This window comes from Polypterus senegalus, chromosome 15 (assembly GCF_016835505.1).
Source record: "Polypterus senegalus isolate Bchr_013 chromosome 15, ASM1683550v1, whole genome shotgun sequence".
NCBI lineage: Eukaryota > Metazoa > Chordata > Cladistia > Polypteriformes > Polypteridae > Polypterus > Polypterus senegalus.
The window spans coordinates 9,965,850-9,979,064 of record NC_053168.1 but is presented as its reverse complement, the minus strand read 5'-3'; the positions used below and the strand labels follow the sequence as shown (position 1 = coordinate 9,979,064).

Here is a 13,215-nt window from a genome sequence, read left to right as displayed (position 1 = left end):
GGCCGATTTCGCACCCCCTTGGTTGAGAAGAAGTATAAAAAAATATGAGGTTAACGCAGAAAAAACAGATCACCAATTGAAGCTTTATGAATAATCGATTCTCCATCAATAATTGTTTTGGTGAAGCCATACTCCGTGTAATCCTCCTTCCATTTTATAATTTTTCCGCCACTAGCCATGATTAAATGAACGGTAAAAAAGTAAGAGCGAAGCGAAGGTGACTTATTGAGGCAGGCAGGCAGTCGTGAGTACAATAGCACACAGGCTCGATGTGGTGCGCGTCAAGTCGATCTAAAATGCGTGGTCAGATCCAATAAAATATATCTTTTCAAGTTCTATTTGGATATAAGTAGGTTCTATTTAGTCGACAGAAATATCTTTGGTAGGAATGTAAGTTGAATTTAGTCTTTAAATTTCTATGGTGAAGAAAAATGTATGCAATGATGACGAAATTTAACTTACATTCCTATTTCTGTCGACTAAATAAAACTTACTTATATTTAAAATGTAATTAGAACTTGAACAGATACGATAGTTCATAATACCCACGCAGCACTAAGTTCACGTAAGAGTGGAAGTCATTCATTTTAACAAGCAGCATATTGCACTGATATGAAATAGCCTGCCCATTTAATTATTTAGGAATGGGTTGATAAATTAAGATTTTGTACAAATAATGTTTTTCATTTTTCTTCCTCGATGGATTGTGGCACCCCCAGCAACAGTTGCGTGCGAGCACCCCCAATCGGGAAGTGCTGCCCTAAACCACGAGACTCAACAATCTTTGTTTTCAGATCTTTGGAGAGTTGCTTTGAGGATCCCATGCTGTCTGTCACTCTTCAGAGGAGAGTCAAAGGGAAGGAAGCACAACTTGCGATGGACCACCTTAAATACCTTTGACCACTCATGATTGGACACTCCTGTCTATGAAGTTCAAGGCTTAATGAGCTCATCCAGCCAAGTAATCAGCATTGAGCAGTGACAGGCATTCAAATCAGCACAATGACAAGGGGACCCACACTTGTGCACAGCCAGTTCTTCACATTTGATTTAATTTCGTACAACTAAATACTGCGTCACTAAAAATCTTTGTTCAGAAAACACCGCAGTACTCAGATGTTCCTAGGAAATGAAAGACCACTGTTATCTTTATTGTTGAAAGGAGAGTCAATTATTATGCAGGCTGAGAGGAGTTCCCAAACTTTTTCATATAACTGTACAAGTATCCATCCATCCATTATCCAACCCACTATATCCTAACTACAGGGTCACGGGGGTCTGCTGGAGCCAATCCCAGCCAACACAGGGCGCAAGGCAGTAAACAAACCCCGGGCAGGGCACACACACACCCACCACGGACAATTTAGGATCGCCAATGCACCTAACCTGCATGTCTTTGGACTGTCAGAGGAAACCCACATAGACACAGGGAGAACATGCAAACTCCACGCAGGGAGGACCCGGGAAGCGAACCCAGGTCTCCTAACTGCAAGAAGGCAGCGGTACCCACTGCGCCACCGTGCCGCCCAAATATGTAATATGATAAATAAATAATAGATATGGATAATACAGAAATGCTCAGTGTATGATAATAGTTGTTTAAGACGTGCAAACAATGACAGGTCAGAATGATTCACAGCAGAAGGATATCAAGTGCAGTGTGCAGAATCCTTAAAGGTCAGTATAAGATTTTTAGTTCTTTTTTACATGCACAGTCATCTTTGCAGAAAAATGGCTTGTATGTATAAAAGTTCTGTTTTTTGAGGTGGTTGAGGCCGTGTGGAAGACCCCAGGGGGCAGCATGGTGTTAAGGAGTCTGACAGCAACTCTCCTGCAGCCTGGCAGATCTGGCTCTGATGCTGCAGTTTCTTCTCTTGGATGGCAAGTCCTTGTGAGGGGTGTAAGGGGTCTTGCTCAATGCTGCAGGCCTTGCAGACACTGCGTTTGTAAAATATGTCCTGTAGTGAAGGGAGAAGGCACCCCAGTAATGTTCTCTGCTGTCTTCACTATCCTTTGCAGGCGCTTGCAGTCGGATATGTTGCAGTTGCCATACCAGACCGTGATGCAGCTGGTCAGAACACTCTCTATGGTGCCTCTGTAGGACATGGCGAGGATGGAAAGGGGGTAGACTTGCTCGCTTGTGTCACCTCAGTTAAGCTAAGCCAGCATGTCCAGTTTTTGACATACACATCATTGACGTTTTGACACATTTGAATATCAATATATCAAGACAATATCTGGACTTTGAACTCTGTCCCACCAAAATTGTATTGAGGTGTTTATTCTGAAAACAAACCAGAAGACGATACCAGCAGGTTCTCCACAAGCTCAGCATAATTCTCTGCTCTGTGACTGCCAAGAAAATTCTGGGCAACCCGCACAAACGGGGGTGCTGATTCAGTGGGCTTCAGTTTCCTTTTGAAATCGTCAAGCATCAGTTCATGGATTTCAGGGCCAACCGAAAAACACCTTCCTTAGTTTTGGCTTCACTTTTCTCGAGACCAAAGTTATTTCTTAAATGCTGAAACACGTCAACGTTTCTGTCCATCGCCTTGACAAAATATTCAAAGTAATGGTGAATCTAACGAACAAAATGTCCTGAAACGCAGTGTTATGTTAAAGAAACAGTAAAACCGACTACCTACTGCAGCGTCAAGTCTGAGTTGTGTCATTATGCTTAAGAGTCATATAAGACTTGGTAATCAGTAACAAATGTTTTTTCCGCTAATTAAAAATGAATAATTTTTAAATAAAATGAATAATGACAAGGTAAACAGCTCTTAGTAGCGTGTGGCATCCCTAGAGGAATTACCGGTATTTATCAAAATGGTTATCCAGTGTGATAGACGTCCAAGGACCTTGCCCTATGAGGGGCACGCAAGAGGGCGACCTCCCTGGATTGTATGGGGGCCACAGAGATTGAAAGCTCAACCTTATGGGAGGATGTGGCCACCACCAGGGGGCGCCCAGACAGCTCCAGAACTGTGGTCCGCAGCACTTCCACCACAACCAGAAGAGGAGCTGGATGCCTATGCAGCACTTCCACCACCGGCTGTTAATTATGGAGCGCCTGGAGTACTTCCGGGTGCGTTATAAAAGGGGCCACCTCACTCCATACCAGGAGCCGGAGTCGGGTGGAAGAGGACGGAGCTTGCGTGCGAGGAGTGGAGGCGGCAGAAGAGAGAGAGGAAAGAGAGCATTATTGTGGCTGTGTTGTGCTGAAAATAACCATGCGTCTTTTATGACATTTGGAGGCCATGTCTGTGTGTGTCCGGGTTCAAGGTTCACACCATCTTTACTGTCCAGTCACCCTAGCTATCCAAGACCTGGAACATCATAACTAAAAAATGGGATGTGCTGCTGGACGAAAAGCGTTTTTCAGATTTGGAGTCAGCAAGTGAAATTTGTTAAAGAACAGGTAGTACTGGGGTGTTGTACCGTGTTAGCCATTATGAATGTAGAGGAAAGCCAAGCAAAATGACACCTTTTATCGGCTAACTAAAAGGATTACAATATGCATCGCGCCTGAAGAAGGGGCCTGAGTTTTCTCGAAAGCTCGCATATTGTAATCCTTTTAGTTAGCCGATAAAAGGTGTCATTCTGTTTGGCTTTCCTCTTCATTAAAGAACAGGTGAAAGAATCCCAGTAGCAAAATGCTTGTTAGCCAGTGTTATTGTATCATCATCCCTACCACTGAGCGTCCAAAGTGGAACTGACCAATCAAGATTGACTGAGCAACCAAAGCCGAACTGATCAAACTCACCAATCAGATTGCTCTGAGGGATCAAATATACACACACACACACACACACACACACAGTAGTATTTTACTATCAAGTAGATCATATATTATCTACTGTGGTGTGCTTAGTGTAAACTTCTTCTGATGTATACTTCAAATATTTGTCTTTGCAGTGTTCTAACTCTGTTTGTTGTTTTTTATTTTCAGGGCAATTACACAGCGCCGAATACCCCGGGTATAAACTCCCGAGAGTGCACCATAGCGGCATGTCATTCAATGGGGAACATTTCAAGACTGTCGCCCAAATCCGAACTGAAGAAACGGCGAGCACCGCCACCTCCACCTCCGGGGTCGGCGTCCATGCAGAACTTCCAGAGTGTTTCCCTCGATGATATTCAGGTAGGAGCTTCTTCACCTTGCGTGAACATTTTTCTTTTTTTTTTTTGTTTTTCGTCCGAAGAAATTCCGCCAGAATTTTTGAACATTTTAAGTTACCAGGCCAAAGGCTCATCTCTTCTCTTTTCAAGCTGTTCTTAAAAGATTAAAAATGCAAACCACAGGTCCAAGTTTTCCTTCCAATTTTTTTTTTTTTTCTTCTGGGTACTGAATGCATCTACTTGTCTTCTTTTTATAATCAGACTTTGGTAAAAGAAGAATTTAGTACTGGCAGGACAGTGAGTGAACATTTTGTTTCCAAAGGGTATTTCCAGACTTCTCCAGATGCTAAAATTGAATGAAAAGGAAACAAGCGCATATTTGCTTCCTCTTCTTTTTTGAAAATGATCAATGCATTCTAATTAAGTTGGTCTGTCAGATCACTGAGAAAAAAAAAAAAAAAAGACAAACGGTTAAGTAGCGCCTTTTGTCCTTTTACACTAACTTACCACTTGAATACAATGGAAGAATTAAGGGGGATGTGAAGGACCTCGGAGCTGCCGGGCTCTAACCCGGGCCCAAGAGTGCAAGGCTGGCGCCTCCTGTCTGACGTGTTGAGCTTCTTGCATTTATACACTAAATCTTCAGTGTATCTGATTTACCCAATATGGCTGAAATTATGTGGACACCCCTTCAAATGGCCAAGTTGAGGTGTTCCATTGTTAACAGGTGCATCAGATCAGCACACAGCCGTGCAATCTCCATTGGGTCCTACTGAAGAGCTCAGTGACTTCGCACATGGCAGGTGACTGTAAAGTCAAAGCAAACGTGGACAAATGTCTTGGACCCCATCCACGAGAAAACGATGACCGCCACAAACTGGCAAAAGTGACTGGTGCCCATTGTTGCTTATTCCATATTTAACAAAACGCAGACTTTGCTTTAGAGTTTGGAATTCAATGGAATATTTCAAATAATAACACAAATGAAAATGGCATGGACAAAAATGATGGGACCTTCGCCAAATATTTGGTTACACAACCTTTAGAGCAGCGGTGCCCAGAGTTTTTCAGCTTGCAAGCTACTTTTAAAATGACCAGGTCGAAATGATCTACCTACATTTTAAATGTTTTATATATATAATTATATATATATATATATATATATATTGTGAAGGACAGCCGGGTCCCATGCCCGGCAGGGACACCCCTGCTACTTCTGTTCCGGGGGAGCCGCCATGGGCAGTCCAATACCTCCCCCGGGACGCTTGGTGGCAGCCTCACTGGCCGACGGTGACTCCCCAACCGCCCGCAGGGCTCCATGGGAGATGGAGTCCTCCACAGCTTGGTTGGGGCCCGGTGTGGCCGCTAGGGGGAGCTGCCTACTTCCCACAGCCCGGCTGGACGAGCTTTCAGCCCCACCCGGAGGTGCAATCGGGACCAGGTGGTTAATCACCTGGAACGCTTCCGGGTGGGCTATAAAAGGGCCCAGCCACCACCACTCGGTGAGCCAGAGTTGGGAGGAAGAAGGAGACGAAGCTTGCCTGGGAGGAGTGGTGGAGAATTGTGAGTTTGTGCTTTGGGACTGTGTTTGGGAAAGACGTGTCACACAGCTGAAGAAAAAATAAAGCCTGTGTGTTTTTGTACACGTGCCTCTGCGTGGTCTGTGCCAGGTCGGCGCTATATAGCCTTTTACAATATATATATATATATATATATATATATATATATATATATATATATATAGGTGCCGGTCATAAAATTAGAATATCATGACAAAGTTGATTTATTTCAGTACTTCCATTCAAAAAGTGAAACTTGTATATTAGATTCTTTCATTACACACAGACTGATGTATTTCAAATGTTTATTTCTTTTTATTTTGATGATTATAACTGACAACTAATGAAAGTCCCAAATTCAGTATCTCAGAAAATTAGAATATCAATTAAGACCAATGCAAAAAAAGGATTTTTAGGAATGTTGGCCAACTGAAAGTTATGAACATGAAAAGTCTGAGCACGTACAGCACTCAGTATTTAGTTGGGGCTCCTTTGGCCTGGATTACTGCACCAATGCAGCGTGGCATGGAGTCGATCAGTCTGTGGCACTGCTTGTCCACTTTTTTCTACCACATCTTGTCCTTCCCTTCACCTCTCTATTAATGTGCTTGGACACAAAGCTCTGTGAACAGCCAGCCTCTTTAGCAATGACCATTGTGTCTTGCCCTCCTTGTGCGAGGTGTCAATGGTCGTCTTTTGGACAACTGTCAAGTCAGCAGTCTTCCCCATGGTTGTGCAGCCTACAGAACTCGAACTAGACGATATATATATATATATATATATATATATATATATATATATATATATTCGTGACATTTGTAGTCTGAATCACAAACTGATTGTATGGGTGGATACCTGCCAGGTAACACTTGTGGTTGGTCTGCAAGTCAGCAAGTAGGTAAGCACCCATACAATCAGATTGTGAGTCAGACTACAAATGCCATGAATGTAATTACCCCGATCTACATGCTGTCAAATAAACGAACCACATGCCGTGGCGCTGACGTCCGAGGTTTCGATTCCCGAGAGGGGGTGCAGTAAGTGTGTACACCTGAATAGCCTAGAATTAGGGCGAAATACGTGTCACGTACTCTTTACATTATTTTATTTTATTATTGACAGTAAAACTATGCAATATATATATATATATATATATATATATATATATATATATATATATATATATATATATATATATATATATATATACTGAGTATACTTTATATGGGGTGCCAAACAGGCAAATATAATGATTTTCAGAATATATAACACCAAAATCTGATTATGTGAAGTCAGCGGTGGAATATGTAAAGTCAAAGCCTGATTATATAAAGTCAGCGTCTGAATATATAAAGTCGAGTAAAGCTGAGTCTTGAAACCGTCTGGCAGACAGTTTTCAATCTGCTCCGTGTAGCGTATGCTGTCAAGTTGCGCACACACCTTCCATTGCGTCTCCAGCTCTGATGCGAGGTTTTGGATGTTCCCCAAATCAAGGTGCTGCAGCTTTGAGGACAGATGTTGCATTTTTCATTTGAAAGCATTAACTGAGCTAATCATATTGACCATATTGGTTTTCTCTGTTCCTTGCAGCTGTAAATTAAGCTCATTCAACATGTTGGTCAGATCGGAAAAAAAAATGCCAAGTCTAGTGGCCATTGATTGTTATTAAGTTGCTTGTATTCTGCATGTTTAATGACAAGGAGAAACTCCTTTTTCTCCGGCCAGGGGTTTTGAAATCTCAGCAGGAATTTCTCCTTAGCCGTCTGCCTCAACGAAGGCATCTTTTATCATCTCTCCATCTTGGAAGGACTTCTTAAGCTTAATGATCAAATGACTCTCCGGAATGATGCTTTGGTGTGTCTGCCTTTGCTTTTGAATTCAGCCGAATGAAAAATGACGGCTGTCCGATTAACTGCGATTTGAGTTCCCTCTCCTTTCTCTTTCTCAGATCGCTTTTCAGAAGGAAGTCAGTTTCGTAGTTTTTATGAACAGTACGAAAGAGCCTTTCCACATTTTCCTTCTTTGGAATAGCAATGATAGATTGACAGATCAGACAAACGTACTTTGATTGTGACATTGTGACAGAAAGTCCTCTTCCAATTCCACATCCACCCGATAACCAACACATTGTTTTTTAAATCCCTTCTTCAGTCGATATAAATTGGAAGGCTACATAGATCACAGCTGGAGTTTTGCAGTAGCTTGCGCATTTGATCGTGCGTGCGGGATGACCAGTGTGTTAGAAGAGAAGAGATCTCAGACTGGCCGCCCTGTATGTCAATCAAGTGGCAAATGCCATAGGGAGGATATATGATAGACTAACAACATTAACAACGCGATCTACCTGCACTACCTTTCCGATCTACCGGTCGATCACGAACGATGTATTGGGCACACCTGTTTTAGGGACTCTCTTTAAAGTAATGGAAAAGAATGCCACCAGCAGAAGGGATGAAAGTGGCACACAAAGGACAGCACTGACCGGTAGGGTGGACAGAATTGTGAAGAAGGAAAAAGACATGGCATGATGTGTGTCATGGAGGGTGAGCAGGAGGAGAGCTTGGCAAAGCTTCAGTAAGCCACGGTTGCCATAACAAGCGTTATGAAGCCCAAGTCTGAGTGTCAGCATGCTGTGGCTATGAGTGTAGACGGTTGCGAAGAGAGCGTTACGTTATGCTTACAGGGACCAAACGACCCCAAAATTTAAAGTGTTCAGTTCATTGCATGTACCGTGTAAATCTGCCAACTGTAAATGTTATTGCTGTTTGTAATGAATTAAAATTAAACGTGATGCAGTTTTAGGACTTTATTGTCTGGCTGTGGCTTTTGGGGTAAAGCCGTTCCTTTTGTCATTAGAAGTATAACATGAAAAATGTTTCTGTTAAAGATACGTGTTCAACATTTCTTGCCTCGCATTTCCTGTCATCCTACAGTTACCTAGATCATTGTAGACACGGAACACACATGAAATGCTGGTGTCTCTATTATAAAAGAAAAACTTGAGACGAGACTATTGCCAAGAAAGTTTTTCAAGTTCTCCTCACCTCTCAATCATTTCCGGTTCACGGCCCACACCCGCGGTCCTCTCACCTCTCATTCGTGTGAATGCATTTGTCAGACACAGTTCCTGCACTCGCAGCTCTTATAAATTTTTACATTTTCCTCACTTTAATTTCCCAATAAAAGATGACATACTATGTCCAAATCTTATTGAAGAATTTCATTCCGAAGTGTTATCAACAGAAGAAATGAGTACACGTGCAATCCTAGCACGGAGAAACGATGGAGTCAAACGAATTAACGGCAAAAATGACGATCAGTTACACGGCAAATTGGTTAAATGCGTATCAATAGACTCTGCTGAAACAGTTGGTGGTGATGGTTCAGAAGATGAAAACATCAACTTACAATATCACGAAGAATATCTACAACCGTTAACAACGTCCGGTCTTCCACCGGCCGAATTACTGTAGAAAGAAGGATGTATCGTAATGTTATTGCGTAATTTATCTCCGAGTGATGGGCTATGTAATAGGACAAGATTAGTTGTATTTAAAATTGGTCAAACAATTCTAACGTAAAATTTTAACGGGCAACAAGAAAGGTAAATGTAGTACATCTTCAGGGGATAACATTACACACCAAAGGAGATCTTGATATGCCATTCATATTAAAACGTTAGAAGTTCCCCGTTAGAAGAGCTTTTTTGCTATGACAATTAACAAATCACAGGGAAAACCATTCGAAAAAGTCAGTTTATTTATTAGAGAGAAAGAAACGAAATTCACTCACCGGCAGTTATACGTTGTGTTGTCACGATGAAAGTCCAAACACAGAATCAAAATTCAATGCAATATTAGCGAAAAGTTAATTCCAAATTTTGTTTTTACTAACGTTTTACAGTAAAGTTTAAAAAGTATTTGCGTGTTAACTTCAAAGCCAAACAGAACGAAAACGTATAACACAACAAATAACTCTAACGCAACATGAAACATAATTTAATTTACATTTTTTACTATGGTTAATTACTCGCTGTAATGTAAAATAGATAGGTCTATTATGTATATGTAACAATTCCCATGAAAATAACAATCTGATTAAATTGTAATTAGGACTTTACTGTCTGGCTGTGGCTTTTGGGGTAAAGCCATAGTAATGAAATTACAAAAAAAAAATAAGTTTAAACATACAACTGATGAAAAACACTAAAACAAATGTATATGATGGACGATGTAAAGAAATGAAAATCGTCAACATCTAAAAATATGAATACAATAGTAGTGCAGCCCCCGTACCCCAGGTAACAATATGACAGGTGATAAACTCGAAAACAAATTCTTGACATGAATGGACAATAAAACCACACCTGGAGTGGAGTTGAGTTCAGTTGGCTTGCCACCGTTGTGTGATACGCACGTAGAGCATGTTGCAACTTGACATTTGTGGTTTTCCCGCACTGTTTAGTTGACTTTCCATCATTTTTCGATTTGTTTTAGTCCTAGTGTACGGGGGATCACTCTGCCCACGGCACGCAGTCACCCACTGCCCTGTCCTTCTGGTCTCCCAAGCTCAACCGTTGTGTTCTTTCATGGCCAGCAGGACTCCAGCCCCAGTGTATAGTGGCTACAGCAACATCCTTCCAGGTCCACTTCCACTCCCTCACTCACCTTCCTCTGGGATGACTGGGATGAGTCCATCTTGGCTGGGACGCTGGTTCATTCCTCAACAATTTTTATAAAAGCAGATAAGCGAATTGAATTTGTGGGAACGGAATCCGTGGATAGCAAGGATTTTTTGAATTTCTATTTTTCAGCGTTGTTTGAACACGGTCTGTCTTTAAACCGTTATCACATGACCCGATTTTAGAACTGATGCCGAGTCTAAATTCAGGTTGTCTTATAACGGTTTAAAGCAGGGGTGATCAACTCTGACCCTGGAGGAGCTGCAGTGGCTGTAGGATTTCCTTCCTGCCACTTTCTTCATCAGTTACCCTAGTTTCTGCCGTTAATTGACTTCTTTTTCCTTCCATGTGTTATTTAACAGTCCTCTAAATTGCTTCTTTTATTTCCTTAAATGACAGCAAAATAAAAACAAGATGCGAAGTGAGCCAACAGATGAGCTGCTAAGGTGGAGGCCTCAAACTCCAACCAATTCCACTCCAGCCATTTTGATAATGAGAAGGCGATTCTTATTGTTAATTTAACTCGTTACTTAATACAATGGCTTGTTGGTGCCCTCATTCTGCCACAGCAGAAAGCACCGACAAAATGTTTTGAGGACCTGAGCCAATCAACATTACTGGGACCTTCACCTTTCTTTGTTTTCATGAATCGTGTGATGGACGCGGGTTTGATAGGCACACCTAGCGGGACACTAACAGGTAAAACTCAGCCTGTGTCATTGTGTACAATGAGAGTCCATTGAAAATCAGGACCCGCTGGTGTTTCACAAATATGTTACCATCTATTCCTGGTTATTTACTGTATGGAGCTTGTAACAGCTAGCTGTAATCGCTAAAGGTTCTTTCTGGAACCTTCAAGTAGATGGTTTACCCTGTGGCATTAGAAAGGTGCTATATAAAGAAAATGTAGTATTATTAATAATAATAATAATATCTCTCTATAGAACTGCCCTGGCACGTTTATTTTTAAGAGTTAGCAGTTGGCCTGCCAGGCTAAAAGGGTTAAAGATTTGTTATAGATTAAAAAATAATAAGGATAATACAACAATTAAACAATAAAGATTATTCAATAATAAAACAAAGAAAGCAAAAGCATTGATCACCAACATTTGTTGACTCATTTTGTATCTCATTATTGTTTGTCTTTGTGAGGTAATGGGTCCCTTGTCAGTTCCAGAAGTTTTTTAAACCCGGAACCATTGATAGTCATGAACCAAGATGAGCCAGGCAAATAAGGACGCACGCGCGTGTGTAGCAAGGGGTTGGTGCAAACGTGCTCAGTGCTTTAATTAAAGTCCATCCAAAAAAAAAAAGTGCAGTGCATCAATCAAATCCATTAATGAATAAGTAATATGTAAAAACAGAGTGTCTGTGCGGAGATTAAAATATTCAAGGAATACATATTCTATTAAAACGAGGTTAAAATGACAGGCAGGATTGTGTTCATGAAACACTTGTGAGCCCTGGTGCACCCTTCTAAAACTGAGGTCTCCTCCGCTTCTCCTGTCTGGATCCGACAGGTGCCGTTATCCCTAAATACCTGGCTTGAGTCCCCATTGCCAGACCTTCGACTGCTCAGGCCACTCCTCCTCCCCAACATCACTCAATAGGAGCGCCCCTTCTTCAGCACCAGGCTCCACCCACTGACTCTCGCTCCCGACCACCTGCCTCCATTCCCTCGCACGTTGGCGTCTCCCGATCCTGTCATCTCGCTCCTTCTTTCCTTGAACCTCCATTCCTTTCTTTTCATTCTTTCTCTGTTTCTCTCTCTCTCTCTCTCTCTGTGTTCTGCTTCTTTCTTTTATTTTTTTTTCCCCCTTTCCCTCTGCCCTGCAGACCACTTTATACAGCCTGATCGGGTGCAGATGTGACCCTCCAGCTGCTCCGAGGTGTGAATGAGACACCTGACTGACCCCTGAGTGCGCGATCAGCCAAGCACTGCAGTCCACTTTGGAGCAGCGCCATCATGTGCACGCCTGCACCCGTTCTGAGCCTGCACTCTCAGAATGCGATTATTTATTTAAAAACCTGCACGACGCTACGGACCACTCATCTCGGGCTTGTAATGAAGGAATAAAAGAAACCCTTTGAGGGGTCTCATTCTTAAAAAGCAAGTCAATCAAAATGAAGAGAAACGTAATTCATTAGCCGCAAAGACAGATCATTGATTAAGGAAAGGGGTAGAATGAAAACCTGAAGCCACTGCAGCCCCCCCGGGATCGGAGTTGGACACCCCTTGTTCACAGGTTTGGTGCAATGCACTTCCAACTATGTGAGTTTGCATATAAAACAAAGTTTTCGTGCATGTCTATGATTAGCATTTTGGAGTTTGTTTCTTCAGTTTTCAGGTCTCTGGCATAGCGGCTTTGACTTTTGGAGTTTGGCGAACTAAAACATTTGTGACCACTAAGGGGCGTAACTACAACTCAAACCCTGGGAAACAACTAGATGGCACAATCGGAATCCTCTTTTCTGGTAATACAATAAAATAGCGGGCTTTCCGTTTGCTCCTTCCCACATGTCCCATGTATTGTCATCGGCCTCCTCCTGGCTCGGACTACTTCATCGGGGAAGATGCCCCTCTTTTAAGCTGGACCCAGGAGCACTTTCAGTGCTACAGCATTGGCACCTTGGAAGCACTTCCGGGTCATGTGGAAATCACTCAAAAAAGGGGGCAAGGCCCTCAGGAATGCTGACCGTGCTGTGCCTTGGGACTACAATCCCCAACCTGCCCAGTGGATATTTGTGTGGTGGTTGCCCCAGTGGGATACTATCCATCCATCCATCCATTTTCCAACCCACTGAATCTGAACACAGGGTCACGGGGGTCTGCTGGAGCCAATCCCAGCCAACACA

The 13,215-nt window shown here is 42.3% G+C and overlaps 1 protein-coding gene across 5 annotated transcripts in view; it reads left to right on the top strand.

The window, feature by feature from the left end:
- LOC120516048 (protein cordon-bleu-like) overlaps positions 1 to 13,215 on the top strand; it is a 246,527-nt gene that overhangs the window by 163,239 nt on the left and 70,073 nt on the right. For all 5 annotated transcript variants that reach the window (XM_039737483.1, XM_039737487.1, XM_039737484.1 and 2 more), the window contains one exon: positions 3,950 to 4,141. In XM_039737483.1, coding sequence (XP_039593417.1) covers positions 3,950 to 4,141 — 192 coding nt within the window. The remainder of the gene's footprint in view (positions 1 to 3,949; positions 4,142 to 13,215) is intronic.